The 25143-nt window shown below is 44.3% G+C and overlaps 1 protein-coding gene across 1 annotated transcript in view; it reads right to left on the bottom strand.

The window, feature by feature from the left end:
• Window positions 1-25143, bottom strand: part of ANKFN1 (ankyrin repeat and fibronectin type III domain containing 1) — a 522795-nt gene that overhangs the window by 447469 nt on the left and 50183 nt on the right. The window contains exon 2 of the mRNA XM_051825489.2: window positions 7783-8021. Coding sequence (XP_051681449.2) covers window positions 7783-8021 — 239 coding nt within the window. The remainder of the gene's footprint in view (window positions 1-7782; window positions 8022-25143) is intronic.

Here is a 25143-nt window from a genome sequence, read left to right as displayed (position 1 = left end):
TCTCAGTCTCCTTTCAGCCTTCACTTTCCATTGTCCTCGCTGGCACTTCTCACCATGCCCCTGACTCTACATCTCAGTTACCTTAGAATCAGAGCATTAGAATTTCTAGTATGTTCCTTTAAACCATGTACATAAATATAAGGAACCCTATTGAAGAATCCATGAAGAAAAGGCACATGATGTGTCACACACACACACTTACACACCTCATGCCGCCAGATTTTCATTCAGATAACTGCTTGACTTCTCCTGGGCACCTGCACAAGCACTTATTTTCATGGTTGGTCTAACTTTCTTCTGGTTGCTACCACTTAAGTTCAAATTCCTCAATTCTTCATGACTTAGTCTCTCATTATACTGTAATTGGTGGTGCACTAAGAATCTTTATTTGAATCATTTTAGCTTCCTAGCTGAGACTCAGAGAAGGAGGATATTAATCCTACATATCTATTTCTTAATGAACTAGACATGTAGGATTAAATTAATGAAAAGAAAAGGGGGGAGGGAGTTCGGGGAGGGACAGCAGAGGGAGGGAAGAATGGTTATCTTTGTCGAACTGTACCTATGAATACATGAGATCTGTTCTCTTTATATTAAGAAAAAAATTAAGAAAAAATTTAATTAAAAATTAAAATTAAAAAAATTAAAATCAAATTCTTGAATCACTACAGATCATCAGACATAAAGAGGGTTTTAGAAAAAAATGTGTGATACAGGAACACACTCATTCACTCCTGATTTCTTTGATACCTACTCTCTACCAAGTATCTGGTCTATTGTTAAAAAATATATGTATGGGGAAGAGGACGAAGCATGGCCTTCAAAGACCTCATTTTCTCATGTGCAGTTGGAAAAAAGGCATTTCATTGAATAATAGGAATATAATAATGTGCTTCAGGATTATCCTGCAGTTTAAATAGCACTGCCAAGGAGTTGGGGGAAAGGAACACTTCTGGAGAGGGTATGGGCTCAGGATACAGGTCTCTGCTTGCTCCCCTGCATCTACCTTCCATTCTTTTCCACCAGTGCAGTGCTCTGTGCTCAGGGTGGGGACCTCAACATCCTTCATCACATGGATGCTCATGCCTTCGAGCTACCCAGTGGCTCCAATCAATGGGAGACAATTGCAGGGTATGAGAAAGTAGAGGAGAGCGAGCTCCCTGCCTGTCATACTGCAGGCTGGCAGGGTCTCGAGAGACCACCATCTCTCTGTCCCAAGAGCTATGTCCTCATGCTGCTCTAGCAGCAGCTTTTGACTGCTTCACCATCCCATCCTGATTTTCCTTAGCACAATTGACATAGGTGTGGACAGGGTTATCATTCCACCCTGCTTAATGGCTCACTGGAGTGGACATGTGTCTCCTGCTGGACCCCTGATGGATACTGGGTCAAGGGATGCCTCACACATGTGTCCCAAAGAATGAGCAAGGTTTCACCAGGTACACAGATGTGGGGTAGGATCTCCTAGGCTGAGGTAAGAGCAATGTCAAGGCTGGGATGCCTGAAAACACACTACATTGGGGGCAATTAAGTAAGACCTATCTTTATATCAAGGAGCCTACAGGGAATGGCAGTAAAGGTGACATCAAAGTGGAAAAACCTTGGATGCCATGCTAAGGCTTTGGGGTTTTGTCCTGTAAGTGATGAGAAATTCCAAGGACACAGATGGCGTAACAATGCCATGAATCTCCAGATCCCCAAAACTTTCCAGGAGAAAACATATTTTAGACATGAGAAGCTAGTGTAGACCTCTGCTCTGAATTTGTTTTTATTGGTTTTGCACTCTTTTCTGCTTGGTGGTTAATAAAATTCACTTACTGTGAACTGAGAAAAGCTGTTGACTTAAAAAAAAATCACTTCAAAGCTTTTCTTCCCAGTTTTTTGGGCCTTCTCATATTTTGTGGAAAAATGGAATATTTTGCTTGAGAAATATCACTGTTTCGTTCAGTTTCAGAAAACTCAGCTAAATGTGCCAACCTTTGTTGATCCTTGTAAAAGGGAGTACTTGATCAGGTATTTGACTCAGGTCTCAGGGGAGGGAGAAGACTAGTGAAGGGTAGTCAACTTGGTACATGGGGTCGAGAAGGACTGGGTATGAGGCCGAGAGAAACGTCCAGAACAGCACCGTCCCACTGAGATCCAGTGTATCTCATAAATTTCAGGTTCATAAACAGTTTTACATATCGTGGTAGCCACATTATAAAAAGAAAAAAATATGGGAAACAACCCAATTGTCCATGAAGGGATGGATAAATACAACATACATACAATGGAATATTACTCAATCTTATAAAGGAAGGAAACTCTGACACATGTTACAACATAGATGACCTTTGATGACATTATGCTAAGCAAAATAAGCCAGTGACCAAAAGGCAAATACTTCATGATTTCATTCCTAGGCGGTACCTAGAAAGAAAATTCAGAGACAGAATAATGGTTGCCAGGGACTGAGGGGAGCAGGGAGTTGTTTAAAGGATATAGAATTCCAGCTTTGCAAGAGAAAAAAAGAGTTCCGGAGATTGGTTGTATAACAATGAAGTTGCACTTAACACCACTGAATTGTACACCTAAAAATGATTGTTACATTTCATGTTTTCTGTATTTACCTATAATTTTCTTTAAATGTGAAGTAGTATATTTACCCCCATTGTATCTAAAACATTGTTTCAATATATAATCAAGACAAAACTATTGAGACAATTTATGTTTTTATTCCATAGGGAGCTCCTGGAATCTGTGTGTATTTTCATACTTACAGTACAACTCAGTTTGGATTAAATGCATTTCAAGGAACCAAGAGCCACATGTGGGTGCTGGTTGCCTGATGGTAACAGGCTTTCAGAGCCTTGTTCCTTTAGGCATGTGCCTTTGACGCATTCCTAGGAATGGGCTGCGGCCTGGTCTTTGTGCAGCTCCATGGGAGGGTCATCTCAATGATACTCAGGACCCCAAGTGAACCGAGATCAGAAGAGGCCTTTGAGCCCAGCTCTGTGATGCCAAATGAGTTCTTGTTTGTCAGTGCTCTGGCCGTTGTTGCAGCACTAACCTGTTGGCACACTGGTGAGTTGGGGTCACAGGTGACACACTGGTCAGATTCACTAGCTCTGGGACCTGAAGCAGGTTGCATAGCCTCTCAGAGACTGAAGAGCCTGAGTTCTTTTTTTTTTTTTTAATATTTATTTGAAAGTCAGTTAGTTACACAGAGAGGAGAGGCAGAGAGGTAGAGACAGAGAGAGAGGTCTTCCATCCGATGGTTCACTCCCTAGATGGCCACAATGGCCGGAGCTGTGCTAATCCAAAGCCAGGAACTTCCTCTGGGTCTCTCACATGGGTTCAGGGGCCCAAGGACTTGGGCCATCTTCTACTGCTTTCCTGGGCCATAGCAGAGAGCTGGACAGGAAGTGGAGCTGCCAGGTCTTGAACCGGTGCCCATATGGAATGCCGGCACTTTAGGCCAGGGTGTTAACCCACTGCTCCACCGTGCCGGCCACAGAGCCCGAGTTCTTTCACTGGTGAAATGGAGATAAGGGCAATGGCCTTCTTACAAGTCTTGTAAGTATTACATTGGAACACATGTTCAAAGCTTCTGCAGAGTGTCTGGTGTGTAGTAAACAGTGTTTGTCACTATTAAGTGTCGCCAGCAATGTGGTTACTACTACCCTGTTTTAGCTGTAGAGTCACATTTCAACATGCCTTTAGAGTTTCAATCACTCCCTCAGCACATATTAAACAAGCTGACAGTCAAGAACACAGGCGCTGGAGTGAGCCAGACTACTTGGGCCCAAATTGCTGTCCTGCCCGAAACTCACCCCTACAAAATGACCCAAGACCTCATCTGGTCAGTATAACCTCTTTGTCACTCAGTCTCTCAGCCTGTGAAAGGGGAATAAGAATAGAACAAACCAGCCGGCGCCGCGGCTCACTAGGCTAATCCTCCGCCTAGCGGCGCCGGCACACCGGGTTCTAGTCCCGGTTGGGGCGCCGGATTCTGTCCCCGTTGCCCCTCTTCCAGGCCAGCTCTCTGCTGTGGCCAGGGAGTGCAGTGGAGGATGGCCCAGGTGCTTGGGCCCTGCACCCCATGGGAGACCAGGAAAAGCACCTGGCTCCTGGCTCCTGCCATCGGATCAGCGCGGTGCACCGGCCGCAGCGCGCTGGCCGCGGTGGCCATTGGAGGGTGAACCAACGGCAAAGGAAGACCTTTCTCTCTGTCTCTCTCTCTCACTGTCCACTCTGCCTGTCAAAAAATAAAAAAAATTAAAAAATAAAAAAAAAAAAGGAAATACTGCAGGTGGGACACTTGTAAGTTGGGCCGCATTTTAACAACCCCAGGTGAGGGAACCTGTGTTTACTGATGGAGATGCCAGGGTGAATAGAGAGGGAGGGGGGAGGGGGGAGAGCCCTTCCAGAGCAGAACATTGCAGGACAGGAAATCTTGAATTTCAACCAATATTACAATAAAGGCCGGGGAGTGTCAGCACATGGCGTTCTTCCCAACATCTTGCTCACATGCGTGTGCCATATTTAAAGGCCTGCTGCCCTCCCTTGGGGGACATAGCCCTCTTCTTTCTGAAGAGGCATGAGCAGGCCATTTCTCTGGGTCCTCCCTTCCTCTGAAGGACCAGCCAGGCCCCCTTTCCTTCTGAAGCCACTGCCCCTCTACCCTCACACGGCTTCAGACTCAGATTGAGGTCTGGGTCTCAGTAGCCACTGTTAGGGGAAGCTGTGCTTCCTAGAATAAGCCCTTAAAGACTGAAAAGGTCAATAAAGCTGAAGGAACACACACTTATAAAAATCCGCTTATCTCTGGTAGGAAAAGTTTGCTCCCAAGACACTACTACCTCCCACGTGTGTAGGTCAGGGTGGGTAAGTACATGCTGAGCGGCTGTGTAGCTCCCACTGGGCACCCTTGGCCTTTGCACAAATAATTATTGAATGAACAAAAGAGATTAGCACTGAAGCAATTTATAGTGAGCCACACAGGAGGTCAGGAAAACACAGATTAATCTCCAAGTTGATGAGACACAAGGGAGGAGGAAATAAAAGTAGGCGCAAATTGTTGATAAAATGGTCCTTACAGGAGGTAGGAACTGGAAAACAAGTACGCTACAGCTCTTATTTGGCTGGAGTTGCATTCAGAACCCCCCAGCCCCGGTCTGGCCTCCAATATTAAACCACGTGCATTTGGGAAAAGGATGCAGGCCAGTGAAAACCATAAAGCATGCTCCTCTCTCCCCTTCTAGGCTTTGCTACCCCTCACCTTCCCAAGGACTTCAGTTCTCTCACCAGTATCCCTCGGCTGCAAATCTTGTCCAAGAAGTGGGCTGACCTCAATGCTGGCTCTCAGGGGAGGGGAGAAACTCCCACTGAATCCACTGGACCAAAGAATCCACTGGAATTGAGCTCCAGGGCTCAGAATCCCAGCCTGGCTGCCCCTGCTGCAACCCCCGCTCATCCCTCTCAGTGCCCTGGTACAGGGCTCAGTGCTTCCAGCCTCCCCTTCTTCACTCCTTAGAGAAACGGACAGGGCAGGCTGCCGAGCCTGGATGCGCACACAGGTGCCTGCCACAGCAAGGAACCCGAGCAGCTGCAGGCTTGTCCCAGGCAAGATGACACTGCGTGGCTCACCGGGACTCAAATGCAGTACCTTTTCATGGCTCCCAATTAAGAAAGAAAAAAGAATTTAATATTCATAGAGTTGCTGGATAAAGTGAGCTGGCCCATACTACTAATGGTTTAGGATAATGGAAATATGTTGTGAGACCACTCAAGAAAGCTACAAAACATTTACATTTTTTACCTCAGTAGTACCAGCATAGAAAATTCATCTACTTCAAAAAAATTTTTCTAAAAGGAAAAAGCACTTTGGTCCCAGAAATATCCATAGAAGAATACAATTATGAAAAAAAATAGAAGCAATTTAAATATCACCACTGGCTGAACAAATCATGGCATAGCCATTTAAGGGATTAATCCATTTAATCCTGCCACAATTAACAGCATTAAGTGAAAGTCCTACTGGAATATGGTAAAGTATTACAAAATAATTTGAAGAGAAAATAGCAGTACAAATGAGTTTTTTTCTAGGCTATGGTTACCATTGTGTCAAAAAGGCTTACATGGAAAAATAGTGAGAGCAGAGGAAAAATAAGAGGTGTGAAGAGGATGAGATTAGGAGAAGGTATTTTACAAAACACCTTGAAATGTTTCCGCAATACATTCTTCCTCATAATGGCACAAATAAACAAGAACAAAGCACAAGCCTCGGGTTACTCATCTTGCCCCATTTCTTTAGCTTTCCCTGGGTTGCTTAAGTTAGGTCTTCTCAATGCGTCTGCCATGGATGCATCCTGATCATGCGATGGCCCTAAATACTGAAGTCTTTCCACCTGGCCGGCCACCTGCACCCTCCTGCTGCCACTCATCCCCAGCTTCGAGTAGCCTTATCTCTTTACCCCAGTGTATCTGAGAAAGAGTGGAGGGAGCTGCATCAGTGAAAGGAGTCCTTGTAGAAGACAGAGGATTCTTTCCTCTCTCCAGTTCCCATCCCCTGGTTCATATTTCATTGCACAACCCATAGCAACTTGGGAGCTGGGACCCTGACCCTCCTGCATAAAGGCATCCGGCTGACTGCTCTCCTCCCAGCCAACTCCCAGCTGAAGTGCCCCAGACTCTTCCACTCTCATGCACAGCTGCTTGAAGCCGCCTCTGAAGAACGCCCCCTCCCCTTTCTCCCTCCTTCTCCTTTATCCCTCCTCCTCGAGAAAATAAGCTAGCATTCACTTAGATGCCCAAGCATCTGAAACTTCAGTGCGACATGCCCATTAATATCAAAGCCTTGATATCAAAGAAGCACGGGGGCAGCCATGCCTTTGGATACCCAGAATGCAATCAAGGGCATGACCAGGTACACCTTTGCTAGCACATTATTTAGCATCAGTAACAACCACTACCCAAAGGCACATATCAGCTCACTGAACTAAGACAATCTTCTGCTGGTCCCACAGTGCTGTAGCACAAAATCATTTCCTCCTGTCCCCTTTCAACTTCAATTGAGCCATTGTTTACAGATAGCAAATTCCAAAGCTTGATTACAAAGCTCTCACACATACACACAACTTTCCCCAAGTTTGAAGCTGAGAAACTTTGCTTATTTGCCCTGGGCTGAGTATGGATAAAATGCAACCCCAACGCTTTTCCACGCCTCAGCTGTGCACACTGAATTGTTTTACTAGTTATAACTGAGAGGTTAAATCATGCTGGATTTGGTGCTGTTTACTTCAGACAACTCCAGCTGATACAAAAGTCACCATCACTCCTTCGCAACTGGTGGGATGTAAACAGCCCTCCAGGAGAAAGCAGTAGCCCCACTGAGAAGGAACAGAGAGCCAAACATCTGCAAAAGAAACTTGGCAAAGGGACCCTCTGGGGAGCCCTTCTGCTCCGAAAGGGTTGAGATGTCTTTATGCCATAAAACCCTCGATCAAGGATGTGGAAGAAAAGAAAAAGAAAACATTTCGCACCTGCTGTTGACATTTTTTACCATCAGTGAAGAAAATGCAAGTGCGTGTGGGCACACTCCTGCACCTCCTCTGGGAGAGGAGAGCAGATTCCAAATGCACTTGTTAATTGCTTAAATCACCACTCCCACCCCAACCCCCCTCCCCGGTCGCTTGGTCGCGTGAAAAGCCCCTGAACGAAGTCGCGCACCCACCTCACGGCCAAGCCCCCTCCCCAGCATCCTGTTCCCCCGCTGCAGAGAATTCATCAAATGCTACTCACATGCGGCAGCCTCAGCCTCCCTTTGCCTCTGCCCAGCCTGCGCACGGGCTCTGGGCGCTGATGCGGCTTTTCCTGTTGCAAGTGAAACAAGCCTTCATCGGCAGAGATGGTTTTCCTCTGGGCTGCTTTGTTTGAGGCTCCCCAGATGAACACCGACGCGTTTATGTCACTCTCTGAGTTTGATAGCTCCCCTAACACAGGAAGGGCTTTGGGGCTGTCATCTTCCACTGGCTGGGCTTCTGGGGAGAGAAACAAACCTGAATCTGACAACTGATCGCATCAAAACACTCCAGGGGATGGCAACCCAAGGCTATGAAGTAACACATTAGCTTACAGTGATACCACACAAAGCCGTAGATCATCTGTCTCCTGTTGGCACAGGGAGCCTAACCAAGTTGAAACGACATAATTTATGAACTTACAGCTTCAACTAAGACTCCAGGTCAAGTTAATGGGCATCATAAAGCACAGTGCCACAGAAGAATCCTGTAACCCCAGACAAGTTCAACAGGGTTGAAATCAGTAAGGAGGCAAGATCATTAGATAAAATATTAGATAAAATAGATAGAATAGGGCTTATATAAATTTAAGTAGACGTAGCTCCATCACTTACTAGCTGTGTGAATTTTGGCAAAGTCCTTCTCCTCTCTGAGCCGTTTTCTTCACCTGCCTACTAGGTGCAATAACACTGACCCCCTAGGAGAGCTTCAAACAAGTGAGATGGCCTGGGTAAACTACTCCCGTCAATACCCACTACCTGGTGGGCATCCCAAACTAGCTACAGAGATGCCCTGCTTTGCAGCGATGTTTGTTCCCTTTGGGGACTCCTCACCTGTCACAGAACCCATGGCTTTTTTTTTTTTTTTTGAGATATTAGGACCATCCCAGTGGCCCCTGTCACTCTCCTTGGGGAAACAGATTATGGTACATTTAGAACAGTCCTAAATTCTAGGTCTCAAGCACCTCAGAATCTGGTGATATCTATCTCTCAGATATGGGAAACTGAGGCAGAGATTGATCAAAATCACTCAGCAATGAGAAGGCGCTGAATTCTGATGCTTTCTCATAGAGACCTGGAAGGATGGAACAGAAATCTACTTTCACTGCAGCTCTTCATGTAGGAGGACTGGGGTTTCTCCCAACATTTTGACAAGGGGACTCTCAGTAGAGAAATCTGTATTCATTCCGAAAAGTACAGGAGAGTGTGTCTGAGTGATAAGAATCAGAATGTTAAAGGCTGCATAGACGTCTGAGGCACTCACACTAACTTCTCTTTTCCTAATTGAGAACACTGATGCTCCAGGGCAGGCCATTCCCGACTCTCTTACTATCTTCCATCAGTCCAAAGCAGAGGAAAGCTTCTGCCGTGTCTTAGCCTTTGGACATATACCAGTTGCTATTTTGGGGGATTCCTACCATGCTAGGGTAGTTTCAATGGTGTTAACATAAACTAGACCCAAGGTTAGCAAATGGTTTGTACAGTTGTCAATTTCTATATCTCACCCCACCAAGCCTGAAAGATGGAAAAAATGCTTGCGTATCACAGACCTTGCTGTCTCAGTGATTCAGTGTGAATCGAGAAATGTTGAAAACCTCGATCAGAGAGGCTGCTCACATGAAGGGATATTGTGTCTGTGAAGGGACCGTAAGATCTGAAAGGACGACTGGAGAAGGAACAAAGTAATCAGCCAACCAAATCACACACCAGTTCCTTCCAAGAGCCAAAACAGCATCAATAAGACAGCACAAAACATGCATGTAACATTTCTGGGGAATGTATACCAGGTATCAACACACTGCTACATTATAAGGGCTCAGTAAATGTTGGAAATTTGTGATAATCACTAATTAGGAGGCAGGTAAAGAAACTCCCATAACTTGAGTTTACAGCTTGTACCAGGATCACACCAACATCTTTTATGTTATCTCAGGGACAGATAATATAAGCCCCAATTTATGGGTGAGGAGGTTAAGGCACAGGAATTTAAGTAGTCAGAATATTTACAAAGTTCTACACTGACAAAACCACCAGCATGAGGCCAGCACTGTGGCATCGAGGGTAAAGCCGCCACCTGTGAAGCCAGAATTCCATGTGGGCACCAGCTGATGTCCTGGCTGCTCCACTTCCAGTGTAACTTCTTGCTAATGGCCTGGGAAAAGCAGAGGGAGATGGCCCAAGAGTGAAGCAGCAGATGGAAGATCTCTCTCCATCTGTAAGTCTGACTTTCAAAATATATAAATCAATCTTAAAAAAAAAAAAACATGCCTATTGACTCTGCTTCTCTCACATTACTGTGGATGAGTTTTCCATTGTCTCATCTAAGGCCAGGTCAATTACCCAGACATCAGTGCAGCTATATGTCTATGTTGTTCCTTCACCATCAGGTTTCTTTGTCTCCTGGGTCATTCTGAGCAGCTTTATGCTATCTTTAAAAGAAGCGTTCAGTTGATCCATTCATCTCCAGTTGTGACCTATTTATATGTTCTCCCATCTGTAAACAATCCTCTCAAAAGCTAGACCTCACTGATGACACAGTGGTTGAGGAGGCTGGGCTGGGGCCAAAGCTGGTGGCAGGAAAGCAATTCAGGTCTTCCACGTGTGTGGCAGGGACCCAACTACTTGTGATCCTCCACCTCCGACTTCTCACCTGGAAGCTCGAATTAAAACTGGAGCCAGAACATGAAGCCAGGCATCCTGCTATAGGATGCCACCATTCCAACTGGCAGCTTTAAGAGCTATGCCAAACACCCACACCCCTCTCCTTTTCTCTTGAACTCACTCCAATCCAACTCTTATTGTCACCTGTCAAGCAAACTGCTTTTTTCAAAGTCACTGATGCCCTCCATATTGTTACCAGTAGTCCTCCTTTTTTGATGAGTATCATTTGACACAGGTGATCACTCTCTTCCCGCTTGAAATACTTTATTTGTTGGCTCCCAGGACTCCACGCTGCCTTGGTTTTCTTACTGCCTCACTGCCTGTCCCTTCTGAGTCTGCCCAATACACAGCACTTCCCTTCTAGTCACCAAAAAGTGGAATTAAAAAGCTAGAAGCCAGAAGGCTCAGATTAGAAGATTAGCTATATAGTTCGATAGGGTACAATTTTGGGGAAGTTTTTTTGACAGGCAGAGTTAGACACAGAAAGGTCTTCCTTTCTGTTGGTTCACCCCCCAAGTGGCAGCTACGGCCAGCATGTTGCGGCCATCTGAAGCCAGGAGCTAGGTGCTTCCTCCTGGTCTCCCATGTGGGTGTAGGGCCCAAGGACTTGGGCCATCCTCCACTGCCTTCCTGGGCTACAGCAGAGAGCTGGCCTGGAAGAGGAGCAACCGGGACAGAATCCGGCGCCCCGACTGGGACTAGAACCCAGGGTACCGGCGCTGCAGGTGGAGGATTAGCCAAGTGAGCTGCGGTGCCGGCCAAAGTTACTTAACTCTTATCCCCTAGTTTCCTCATCTTTACAACAAAGGTAATGATAGTTCTAACCTTTATGGGTTGTTATGAAGATAAATGAGATAGTTTATGTAGGGGCCAGTGCTGTGATGTAGCAGGTTGAAGCCGCCACCTGCAGAGCCAGCATCCCATATGGGTGCCCGTTCGAGTCCTGGCTGCTCCACTTCCAAGCCAGCTCTCTGCTGTGGCCTGGGAAAGCAGTGGAGGATGGCCCAAGTCCTTGGGCCCCTTCACCCGCGTGGGAGACCTGGAAGAAGCTCCTGTCTTCAGATCAGCGCAGCTCCAGCCATTGTGGCCAACTGGGGAGTGAACTAGCGGATGGAAGACGGATCTCTCTCTTTAACTCTGACTTTCAAATAAATAAATCTTTCAAAAAAATGAGATAGTATATGAAAGCACTTAGAAGACAGAGCTGGAACCTATGATGCACTGTGTGAGTATTTTTATTTTATTACCTACCTCTTAATGTCTAGCATGTAAGGGCTCTCTCCTTGTAGTAATCTCATTCTCTCCCACAGCTTTTATAAAGTATCGCGGTGGATTTAAACCTATGGTCTACACCTGCTACCTACAACATGGACCCAATCCTTTAGTGACTACCTTCTTTAAATGTTTACTAGGTATCTCAAACTTCAGAGATCCAAGGCCAAACACCCATTTGTCTGAACTAAAAAGTTTCCTCAAGTTTTCTTCATCAGTTAATGAAAGTTCTGTCTTTTTAATCACTCAGGTCAAAGGCTTTGAAACTATTATTGATCCATGTTTCCCCTACATTCCACATTCAGTGCGTCACAAATCCTGAGCACTACCTGTACATATATCCAGAATTTGGACACTTCTCACTTTCTCCACAGTTACCCACCTGTTCCAAGCCATCATCAGGTCTTGCACAGACCATTTCAATGGTTTCTTGACTGTTAGGCTTTCTTTCACCCCTTCTCTCTTGCAATCTGTTCTCAACACTGCTTTTTTAAAACATGGATTCGGACCATGACACTCTTGTGCACAAAGTTCCTCTGAAGCCCCTCCCCCCACTCACACAAAGGTCAATGTCCTTATAATGATTTACAAACCCCTATAAGGCCGGCTCCCTGCCTGCCCCCTTCTTTCACCTTTTGACACTCATCTTCTATCACTCTCACCATCATTACCACTGCCCTAAAAACACAGACTTGTACTGGTCTATGGACACACCAGGGAACCCATTTCAGGGCCGCTGAGTTTGCCTTTCTCTGGGCCTACAGCGCTGAGTCTCCAAGTACCTACCTGATTCATTTCTTACCTTTCACTTTTCCAGTGCCAGTTTCTCAGTGACACCATCCCTGACCACCGGATTTAAAATTGTTCTCCTCCAAACAATTCCTCTTCCAGCTGTACTTTCCCCATAATACTTATCACCAAATAACAAAAAGTGCATTTCTTTTTAAAAAATGCTTAGTTTTATTTCAATAGAAAGGCAGAAAGAAACAGAAAGTTCTTCTACCCACTGATTCAGATCCCCAAACACTGGCCCCCATTTTCTATTTTCCTATTTTTTGTGTGTGCATTGTTCGTCTCCCACTGTGAACATGTGAGCATGGAGCTGGGTGTTTGGCACAGTGGTTAAGATGCTGCTTGGGTTCTCTGTTCCCAATTCTAGTTTCCTGCTGATATGCAACATGCGAGGTGGTAGGTGATGGCTCAAACATTTAGATCTCTATCTCGAACATGGGAGGTCCAGATTGAGTTCTGGGCTCCTGGCTTCAGTCTGGCCCTGCCCCAGCCATTGCAGCTGATGAGAATATAGGCTTGATGAGAACAGTTTCCATTTATTTGTTATTCTTTTCCTCACTGCAGTTAACCTGGTATTTAGAATAGAGTCTATACCAACTATATACTCATTAAATTATCCTGCAATGGATGAGTGGGGCTAAAAGAACTTAATCTGCTGTCAAAGGTCACAGGGTTAATACTCAGAGAAACTGGACTTGAGCAGATCTTTATGTTTCCATAGCTCTTGTTTTTTCCAATGCACCAGCACTGTCTCTATCAAACTGTTGTGCCAACCGTAGTAGACCTGCTTCTGCCCGCTAAAGCAATGTTTTCATTTCTTGGAGACTGGTGGATCTTATGCTACATTTTAGTGGTTTCTGGCTGTATGGCTGTCATTGCTTGTGAACATTTCTATCAACAAAATACTTGTGAGCTGTGAGTGTATTGTATGAAAGGAAAGAATGGCCACTTCATCCCTTTGAATAGATTTCTTGGACATCAACATTCTGCCTGAAATGAGAATTTTCCTTATGGTTGATGTCCTTGACTGCCCATTTGGAGTAAAGAAGCTGTCTCTAATGTTTTTTAAATGTGGGTTTTTTTATGTGAAAAATTATTTGAGAAAAAATAATTCTCTGGAATAATTGAATTTTGCAACATGTTTCAGGAGTGGTGGTTGAGCACTATGAGTGAATAGGGGTTCTCAGTTGTTTCCAACAATACGTGGGGAACTGAATTCACTCTTTGTTCGTAAGATTTAATTTCTTATTTGAGGATATCTTAAGTGTCCACTGGGGAGAAAACACTGTGCTCTCAGGGCTACCAAGAATCCTACCTTGGAGGAGAACTCTGAAAAGTGGCAAAGACCTCTGGCTTAGCCATCAGAGACTTCAGGTCCCATTCCCAGTTCTGCTCCTGAACAAGTGGGAGACCTTGGAGAAAGCTCTTGAACCCACCTGAGTGCTGTTCCTTTTCCTGTGTAAGAAGAGGTTGGACTAGCTTATCTCTGCTGTCCCTTCAGGGTTTACATCTCTGTTAAGCAGAGTTCCATTCCTAGTTGTGAAGGTGGGCAGGTCCTGTACTGCAAACAAGTGACTAGTGTCAGCTGGGAGTCTCTGGGCATAACTGAACCAAACACACCTGGCCAATGTCAGAATGCATTCACTCATTATCAAATATCTATTTGCCACTTTCTCATATATACTAAGTCTATCAACAGGACAATTATGATGCTATGAGTATAGGGTAACAGAAGGGCCTGTAGAATAAATACATGTTTTAGGGATGAATATTTGGAGGGTACGATCCTGAAGTTGAATCTTAAACAATAAGAAGGAGTTTTCTGAGAGGTCAAAGGCAGAAAGAGATGAACTGGGTGATACAGATGGAGAAAATATCCTCGATGAAGGTAAGAAAGCTTCCAGAATGGGATCATATTTAACCAACTGAGATTCAGGAGAAGTCTGACCCCATGCTTCATTTTTCCTACTATTCTCTAAAAATTCAAAAGTCCTGGCCAGCGCCACGGCTCACTTGGCTAATCCTCCGCCTGCGGCGCCAGCATCCCGGGTTCTAGTCCCGGTCGGGGCGTTGGATTCTGTCTCGATCGCTCCTCTTCCTGTCCAGCTCTCTGCTGTGGCCCAGGAAGGCAGTGGAGGATGGCCCAAGTGCTTGGGCCCTGCACCCGCATGGGAGACTGGGAGGAAGCACCTGGTTCCTGGCTTTGGATTGGCGCAGCGGACCGGCCATAGAGACCATTTGCGGGGTGAGCCAATGGAAAGGAAGACCTTTCTCTCTGTCTCTTTCTCTTTCACTGTCTAACTCTGCCTGTCAAAAAAAAAAAAAAAAAATTTCAAATGTCCTTACTTCTGTTAATCCTAAGGAAAGGAGATTGGGGTTTCAAAGCTTATCCATGGCATTGTATACAAAGATGGCGAAGGAACTGACCAAAATGAGATCTAGGGATTATCCTTGTATTTCTCGGCTAATGCTGGCCTCATGTCCTGCCATCCGTCCTCTCTCACCCCTGGCCTCACCGCTCTTCTGAGCAAGTTATGTAGGTATACCACAACCACCCTGAACGTGTTAGCATTCATCAAGTAAAGACATAATGTGGCTGAACCAATTTCCATGAGGAAATGTTCTATAAGGAGGACTAAGATACAAGGCTGATGCCAGATATTCTGGGCTCAACTCCTACCTTGGAACTGACTTTCTTCAAGTTAAAATAGGAGCTAATGATAGCATTTTGCTTCTGAGGTTTGTGAATTAAATGAGATAATCCATATAAATCTCTTATCCTGGTGCCTGGTATAGAAGAAAAGCTCAGTAAATGTTAATTGGCATTTTCTCAGAAATGGACACCAGAAACCCCAACCTAACTTAGTGCTGGGTCAATTGACTCAATGTACTCTCTGTATTAAGCTATGAAAATTGGAATTAAATGGATATTTCTTAACTGTAATGATGAAATAATTGTTCAAACAATTGTTAAAGTAATCCTGGGGTCAGTGCTGTGGCACAGGTTAACCCTCCACCTTTGGCACTGGCATCCCATATGGATGCCAGTTCTAGTCCCAGTTGCTCCTCTTCTGATCCAGCTCTCTGCTATGGCCTGGGAAAGCAGTAGAAAATGGCCCAAGTGCTTGGGCCCCTGCAGCTGCGTGGGAGACCCAGAAGCTCCTGGCCCCTGGCTTCAGATCAACTCAGCTCCAGCTGTTGTGGCCATTTGGGGAGTGAACCAGCAGATGGAAGACTTTTCTCTCTCTCTCTCTCTCTCTCTCTCTCTCTCTCTCTCTCTCTTTTGTCTGTAACTCTACCTCTCAAATAAATAAATAAAATCTTCAAATAAAATAAAGTAATCCTATCACATGCTAACTTGCCAACTTTGTTACTAGTTGGCCAGCTGCCAAGATGGAGATACATGCTTAACCACGAGATCCAGGAGTTAAGGCTAAAGCTAGACCTGCCAAAGATGCTTCTTTTTAAAAATTCAGTTGATATTTACAAACTCTTTCACTTAAGCTTCTGGGGCAAGGATGTATATCCAACTTTATATTCCCAATAATTACCGCAGCAGCAACTGTTTTGCAAGGCCTTGCAGTCACCTGTCACAACTGGTCCCACTGAAGCTTTGTAGAAAGCCAAATGCTCATGCCCACAGATTATCCATCTTTGCAGAGTTTAATGCTAATTATGCATTGGTGATGCCAAGTCACCATTATTAAACTTGTGTACAGCATAGCAATGTGATGCCTAGGTTCACAACAAGAAATTGGACCCTGAACCCAGGTGTAAATCATGGAGATGAGGCTTGCAAAGGCAGTTTTTGCAACCACTGAAGTAACCATGTTGATTTTTCAGGATCTGCACTGGGAGTTTGAGACACTTGGCAAGTTTCACTTGGGGCTTTCTAAGATCTGGCAAGAGCTTGTTGGGCTGGAAAACTCCCTGGACACTGATCTGAGCATGTTCTTTGTAAAGAACAGGGAGCCTTAAAGGCTTGCTATTACTGAACCTCTTCCCTACCGCCCCCCGCCCCAGCCCCATGGCTCCTGTTCTTTGCAATAGCCTTTGGTAAATTTCAGTTAATTATGATTTCCATAAGATGTAAATGTTAGATTGCTCATTTTCATTAAACTTCCAAACTGGTACAACTTCAGTGCATTTCAGTGCAATAAGTAATAGCATGCATGAAAGAATCTTTTTATCCTCTGATTAAACAGGGGTCATTTTCTGTCTCCCAAGAAAGAGAATGCTTGGAATAAACCAGAGGCCACTTGCTGATGGGTTTTGGGCAGGAAGGGCTGTTGGCTCTCAGATTTCAGGGCTGCTGTGTGGTGCCTCAGGTTTCACCAGGATGTCACGTTCTTGGTAACAGCATCCACTGTTCTTCTAACAAACACCCAGTGACAAGCACCACGCCTCTGCTTCTCTCCAGGACTGGCAGAGGACAGAGAGGCCACAGCTGGGAGAGACAGAACAAGCCCATATTTCATAACAATTACTCTGGATTATCAGGAAAGGTGGTGAGAAAAACTATTAACGGGTTGGTGGAAAGGAGATTTATGGCTTGGCAGCTCAAAGGTGTGACAGGTTTCTCTTCTGATGAAAAATCACTTTTCTGGAGGTGAAAAGAGGGCAGGCACCCACTCAGCAGATGGGAATCCATCAAGTCAGCTTCAGTTGTGAACGACTTAGCTCCAGTTTAAAAATGTCCCTTCAACTCCTCGAGACAAATAATTTATTTGTCATAGGTAATATCGCAGGATTTGCAAAGCTTAACATATATCTGTCTACTAAAATACCTTATTCCCTATAATCCATGACAGTGTTTTAAATCAGTGGGCCATCTACTGTCAGAGAAACAAATAACACATAATGCTTAACATATTCTCTCAGAACCATCCTTGGGGACTTTTCTTTGAGACCAAGTCTATCCTTCTCTAGGGAGCAAACAGAGATGTCTGCAGAATATGGAAGGAAATGTGTGCATCAGTTCTTCCAAATCCTTGTGCTGGGGTATCTTGTAGAAATTTTAAGCTGAGAACTCAAGGTAAGTGGCAGGGCTAGCACCTCCAGAACTTCCTACCTTGCCCATTGGCTGCTCAACATAATGTCTGTCGTTACTTTCACCTACAGGATTGTCCTTAATTCTCAGAGCAACCCCATGAAGTGGGCATCATCTGTCCTTAAGGTTTAGTTCCCCGGGTTAAGGCCAGGATGACATCAAGCTTCTGTAAACTACCTACTCCCTTTCCACTACCCCTCCCTTCGGCACTGTGCGGGATGAGGAGCCCTAGACCTCTTTCTTGGAATGTACCATTTGGTATGCACTTCCTGACTTGGGCACATGTGACAGGCAGCTGACAGACTGCAGGAACAGAAGACAACCGAGTAAGAGCAATGGAAAGGGCCTTGGGCTGCTAGTCTAGTATGGTTCACCCTCAAATCAGATTTTGTGCACTGCTTTAATTTGATAAGAATTTTTCCATTCTAAATTTACAAATGAATAAAGCTAAAATAACTTACTGAAGCACTTACTAATTAATAATCAAACTCAGACCTTCTTGGCTTCATGTCCAGTGATTTTTAAGTTGCCCTTTAAAATTTATTGAACACTGATTAGGTTCATTATATAGCCTGATAAGAAAGGACTGGGTTTTCCAGATCATGAATGGGATTAATATGGTTAATCTAAACAACAAAAAGAACTATATTGGAAATAACCCATTTAACGATGAAAATGTAACACTTGTTACACCAGAGGTACCCAAGCGATGTCTGTTAAGTGAGTGGACAAACGTATGAGTAAATGAATTGACCTACATCAGCATATTAGCACACCTTGTAAAGCTGGACAGCCCAATGATAGGATTCATTGGTGCACAACTAATCAAGCACTCTAAATACCAACAGATCCAACATCACATCAGCAATCATGTTCAAAGCTCCTCCTTACTACCACCCACAAGGTAGGTCAGACAACTCTCCCAATACAAGATGGTGATGGCCTTGATTTCAGGAGCACACAGATGGAAGGAGACCAGAAGATGAGGGGTTTAAGCTAAGGCTAAAAATCTCCTGTCTGACAATCACTGAGATCAAGAGAGTTAACAGGGTTAACATGGCCCTCAAAATCCCAGAGCTGAAGCCATTTGATTCTGATGGCAGATGCAGCCCCATGCCAGGCTCCTGGGTCAAACTGCTGCTGTGGAAGCCTACTTAGGGATGTCTGATTTAGTGCTCAGGTCTCTCAGGGTCAAGATAAACTTGCTTCCAGTCCACTCTAAATGTGGGTTTTATTGAAGACTTACCTCATTTCCATGTTTGGTCTTTTTCTACTTTCTTTTTGTTTTCTAGAACCTGAGTCCCTACCTTGATAAACTGACAAGTATCCCATGTCCTGTAAGCCAGACCTTGCCTTATTCTCATCAACTTTGTAATAGGGATGAAAGGCCTGCTTCAGGTTACTGTTGCTAACTCCCTCAAATGCTCACTGCATGGAACTCTTCTCATCACCAGCACCAAGCCTCCCCATAGGCAGAACTCTACAACTTCTTTCCTCTGTTGCTCTCCCCCTTCCCTACCTCTGTCATTCAGCATGGCTTGCTCAATCCCTTCTCTACTGCATTCAGCTGTCACTCCATTAATATAGAACATCCTTCTATCTTACCAGGTTATCACAATAGCCACCCGATGTGCTACCTCCCCTCCACACCATAGTCCATACTGCCAGAAAATTGAACTTTGTAAAAAGATCTAGCCAGTCACAGTGTCCCTGCTGAAAGCATTTCAGCCATTCTTTATTACAAATTGTTTCATTGGCAGAAAAATCACTCCCTAAATTGATAACTACATCCTAATCCCCAGAACCCCAAAATATGTTAGATTATATTATAAAGCAAAATTGCTTGCAGATGAAATTAAAGTTGTTAATCAGGTGACCTGAATTTAGGTATATCACACTGGATTTTTTAGGTAAGGCCAATTTAGTCACATGAGTGGATAAAGGAAGCAAGAGATACATCAAAGGGATGCAACTTGGTGACCATCCAACAAACCTGAATTTGTTGGCTTTGAAGATGGAGGAAGGGGCTACAACCCAAGGAATGTGGCAAACTCTAGAAGCTGCAGTTTACTGCCAACAAGATCATGAGAACCTCTGTCTTACAACTGCAAAGAACTCTTTTCCGCCAAGAAGTCAAATGAACAAGGAAACAAACCCTTAACTAGAACCTGTGGAAAGGAATGACACCTTGATGTTAGTCCCAGACCTATCGCCTACAGAACTTTAAGATAACAAATATTTATTGTTGAAGCCCTAAGTTTATAGTTAATTGGTTATAGAAGACAGAGAAAACTAGTAGTATCAGATAAAGCTATTGCCATAGACTACCATGGGATATGGCCAGGGTCAACATCTTAAACCCCAAATCCTTCCTCTCCCTATCTTTTCCTTCTGTTTCAAAAATGCTGAACTGATTGTGTTGTTCACATGTGATTTCCCTGCTAGACACACTCTCTTGTTGTTTGCCCCAGTCCTACTCATCCTGCAAGACTCTGCTCTGGCTCTAGAAAGCTTTCCCTGAACCCCACAGTTCTAGCCCTCTCAGTCTCCCACTTGCTGACCTAGGCACCTCTTCTTTGCTTCTAGGACCCCCTGAGACTGTCATTTGGTCTCTCATCATGTGATGATACTTACTCTATTTACACACCTTTTACTTTGCCCTGCCTCGTCCCAAGTTGCAAGCTCCTTGAAAGCAAGGATCTTATCCAACTCTTGGGTGCTTTAAGCAACTTAGGGAAGTTCTTAGCGCACAGGAAGGCCTGGATTAATGATTTGAGTCTAAGCTGCAGGAACTTTATGGCACTGACATTTAAAGGGAACTCTAGAGTTTGTGTTTTTCTTTGCAGCACGAGGGTGGAGGATTATAAAAGAATGACTTAAATAGAGCAGGCCTCAAAGCCTTCTTTAGGATGAGATTCTTTGATAGTAATTTAGAGAAATAATAACACCTCTTGCTCAGCCCATGCTTTTCAAACCAGCTAATCAGAGTATTACACTGAGGCCTGGATCCAACCCTTACTAATGATTATATATGTAAAATTTTATATGCAAATCACATTTTATAAACATAGATATCTAGAAATATGCTTGCATTTGGAGGGTAGGGTCTCCTTGATCCAAGGCACAACATGGTCTACTGGCATCCCACATTCAGTGTTAGCCTTATGTCCTCTGGATAGCACCTTCCCTTGCTTCCTTCTTGGTTCTTTTGCCCATGGGTTCTTCTGCCCACATCTCTGTTGCTCCCCAGAGAGCATATCTAATTTCCAAATTTGGATCCCCCCTCTTTGACTGCCATTCAGGCAAGAACTTCCCATTCTGACAAAAGAGTGTGTCCTAACAGCTAGCTGGAGCCTTGGTCCAGAGTCACAAAAAGGCAAGAAACATGTTTTTTCTTCAATTCACATGTTGTGCCATGAGCTACACTTATTCGTAAGTCACACCCAAACATTCCAGTGATAAGTCAGAACTGGCTTCTGCTGTCTTCATTGGCCAGTCCCTTTGGAACCCCAGACCCTCTGGAAGTGTCCTGGAGTCTGGCTGAGAGAACTCTGAGAGCCACGACGGGCCAGTCATTGTGGAGCAGCTGGCAGAGGAGCAATCAAGCCGAGCAGCTGAATCTTGAGCTTTCCTCAGAAGCACATGAATTTACAGATCACAGTCAATCCCCATACTGAATGAGTGCCTACCCGGGGGCATGTATCTGGGCCTTCTTTCACTAATATACTTCATCGGTTCCGAAACTATTCGTGGGGTAGCAGAAAAACTGGCAGCATCTGCACACACCTAGGTTCATGCTTTGATTTTGAATGATTGGCCTCTTGCTTACTTCATTATACACCAGCCCCCATCGCTTCAAGATCTTTGCATCTGCAATTTCTGCTCCATCTTCTGCATCTCAATTTTTTCCTCCTTATAAGATCATTTTCATCCATATATATTGACATTTTCCATAGAAAAATCTATATTTATTCCATATTTCTCTCCAGCTACTGTTCCATTTTCTGTTCTCTTTATAGCTTCTCAAGAGTTGTCCATCAACTCCTGCCCTCAAAATTTTCTCCTTTGATTTTCTCCAGGATGTTTTCCAATCTGGTTTTGGTTTCTACAACTCCACCAAAACAATTATTGTCAAGGCCAGGCATTACATCATTTCTTAGTCTCCATTTGTCTTGTCAATAGCATTTTACTTTGTTGAATTATTTTCCTTCATGAAATACTTTTCCTCACTTTGAGAGCTTCACTGTATTGATTGTCCTCTTACCTCACAATCCCCTTGTGCTCATTTTCTTATATTAATTCCTTCTTTCTACCCAACCCCTTATATCTACTGCTTTCATACATGCATCCAAACTCAAGCTGTCAAAAAAAACTAGAAGTAAACATGGTGGAATACACTCTTCAGTGTGAACATCTTCCTTGAACTCCAGACTAATCTGTTGAATTGCCTACTCACTATCTACATGAAAATGTTGGACAGAAATTTCCAACTTAACATAGCTTAAACCAAACTGATGTCCAAGTCTACTTCATCACCACTTTAAAGCTGTCAAATTCTAAGTCATACAGTCATTCTGGTCTCCTCACTTTTCCTCAAACTGTACTTCTACCACATCATTCCAAATGTGATTGGCTTCACCTTCAAAATATATCCAGTGACTTGCCATAAACCTACCCTCCCTCCTCCTGTTTTGCACTGGTGCCCTTGCTCCAAGCACTTCGAGCTCTGAACAAACCGCCTAGTTGAGCTCTCTGTTTCTGCCACTGTCTCAACAAGGCAAGAGGGAGAGGGAGACTGAATAAAAAATGCTTCTGACTCTTAACACAAAGCTAAAGTGACCCTTTCACAATGTAAACTCCAGCTCCTGAATCACTCATAATAAAAGCCACAGTCTTGATAGCAGCCTTGAGGTCATGCAGAGTCTGGATCCTCTGACTCTACAGCTCACACCTTTCCCTCCCCACTATACCCATCCACAAGGTTCTCCTTAAAAATTCAAAGCAGGCCTGGGCATCTTCTGCTGCCTTGGCATGGAGCACTGTGCTCTGCTTAGAGCCATCTCCTTGCTCTGTTCACATTTATACTCCAGTGTTCCCAACTTCTTGGTTATCCTATACAAAATAGCCTTCTTTCTCCCACACCCGATGAGTGATTTCTGCTTTCCTTCTCTGTGGCAAGAACCAAATATGAGTGGAGGTGATGGGAAGGAAAGGAAGAAAAAGAAAAGTAGAGAAAAGTGGGGGAAGATACGTCAGTATTAAAAACCAATTAATGAAGAAGAGCCAATTTCATGGTGGGTTTAGGGCTTGCTGAGTCTGGGAGCTGACATGGCTCCAAAGTGGGACTTCCAGGGGTCCATTTTTTCACAAGGTATCTCCTGCCAAGGAAAGTCTTTGAATCATTGCAGCATGAAAAGAAACTGGTCAGGAAGCCTGTCTGGTCAAGACTGGACTTGAAGGACATGGGAGAGAGGGACTGTGACCCTGGCAATAGGAAGATGAAAATCTGCAGAGCAGCCACTTAACTAACACGGCACCTTCCTAATTCCCATGTGTACATAGCTCTTTAGAGTTTATAATTTTTGTACATATGACCTCAAATGATGCTCACCACCCTGTGAATCCGTCTGGACCAGCATCATGCATCCATCTCTGCACATAAGCCTGCCAGAAGGGAAGGAGGTGACTGGCAGCTGGATGAATGTGAGGCGTGCCAGTGACAGACAGCCCCCACGTTCAGGAACGCCATCTCAGCAAAACTAGTGGTATTTGTTAACAAAAAGAAGAGCTTCCTGGATTTTACTTCAAGGTACTCAACTGGGACTGTAACCAGGAACTGTAACCAGGAACCTGTACTAGCAACTACCCTGGGAATTCTTAGAGGCACAAATGAAGGTCCACCCAATTCCATCCTAGTTATCTACAGTTGAGATGAAGTTAACCTCCAAGTACACTGTTTTAACTTGGGTCCCAGGGTCTATGACCTAGGAACCTCACTGTCAGCACAATCAGCAGGGAGAACACCCCAATCACACAGCAATTTTCCTACCACAAGGATCAGATTGGCTCTAAGGCAACCTCTGGACCTTGCAGAATCCAGCAGGTCTTCTCTGAGTTCCTATTTGTCAGAGCAATGAGCATAGGTGACCCAGGAAGGCCAAGTGAAGCCCCTATCTCTTAGGAGTTCACAGAACCAGTTATCTAGGTTGTTTTTTAGCCCAGCACGCATTACTGAACAGCTGCAGGCACCTGCTGGTCTTAGGGGAAGGTTGTATTTATCAGTGGCGGGTGGGGAGAGAACTTCTGTAGGGCTGCTGTGGTCAGCCAGCATCTTCTGTAAAGGGCCAGATGGTAAGTATTCTGTGTTAGTTGGTATCTGTTGCAAATACTTAATTCTGCCATTGTTGCCCCAAAGCAGCCAGATATAATATACAATGAATGGGAATGGGTGTATTCCAATAACCCTTGACTTACAACACCAGCCCTACTCGGCCCACCTCTGCATTTGAATCAAGAAGAGAGCCAATCCTCTTGACTTTCTATACTGTAAAAGGATAACAGTGACATGACTAATCCAAAGTGAATGAAAATGTTTGCTGAAGCAGAAACCCCAACATTTCACATAACCAGTCGATGGCTTTGGAAAGCATTACACTATCCTAGGCTGCTGATTTAGTTTTCTAATTATGTTTTGCACAGGATGATATTAATATGGAATTATACTCTCTGAGCAGATCCCATCAGGGACTCGGGAGGAAGCCTCTGGTGAATGTAGGAGCACAGTGAGAAAAACTCACATTGTATTAAAATTAGCCACGGGTAATTGAGAAAAGACTGTCTATAACTGCCAGTGGGAATGAGAGATGCCCCTGTGAGAGGCTGTATGTTTATTAAACTTGAAAATGACACTTCTAGTCTTCATTTACCTGCCTCCCAAAGGCCTGCACTTAAGCAAATGAAAGGCACGAAGGCAGGCGAGCAGATGTGTTTGCTTGACTTGCACATTTGGCAGCAGGGCAACAGGAAGAGAAGGGAAGGAGTGACAGTCATTGATGGCCTGTTTCCTGGTGGGAGTTTTGAGAGCTGCTTTACAAATAATCCTAACAAATAATATTTATTGAACATTTGTTCTTTACTAATTGTTTCATGTCAATTATTTCATTTAAGCCTCCCAATAACCCTGTAAATCAGGTATTGTTATTATATCCATTTATAGAAACCTAGCTTATGACTTTTTCAGTCTCAGAACTACTTAAAACAGGCAGTCTGGCTCAACAATGCTCACTTTTAACCATACTCTTGAGTTGTCCTCAAATTTTCCATTTCATTAAAGACTCTTTACAAGGGAGGCATTTTATAGATTAGAATACTAAGAACCTGAATGACTTTCTTACAGGTACACAAAGCCAGAGACACTCCCAGATCCAAATCTTTCAGACTGCAAGGTCCCTATTCCAATCACTGCCAGCTGATAACTGATGGCCAAGGTTGAACCATTCACTGGCCTAAATCCTATGTCCTCTGCTTCCACATTGAGAGAAGAAGGTCTGTCTTGACTATTTGAGCCCAGGAGGCTCAAATAATGATC

Source organism: Oryctolagus cuniculus, chromosome 17 (assembly GCF_964237555.1).
Source record: "Oryctolagus cuniculus chromosome 17, mOryCun1.1, whole genome shotgun sequence".
Taxonomy (NCBI): Eukaryota; Metazoa; Chordata; class Mammalia; order Lagomorpha; family Leporidae; genus Oryctolagus; species Oryctolagus cuniculus.
The sequence above is the reverse complement of the archived record's forward strand: the minus strand, read 5'-3'. Positions and strand labels throughout refer to the sequence as shown.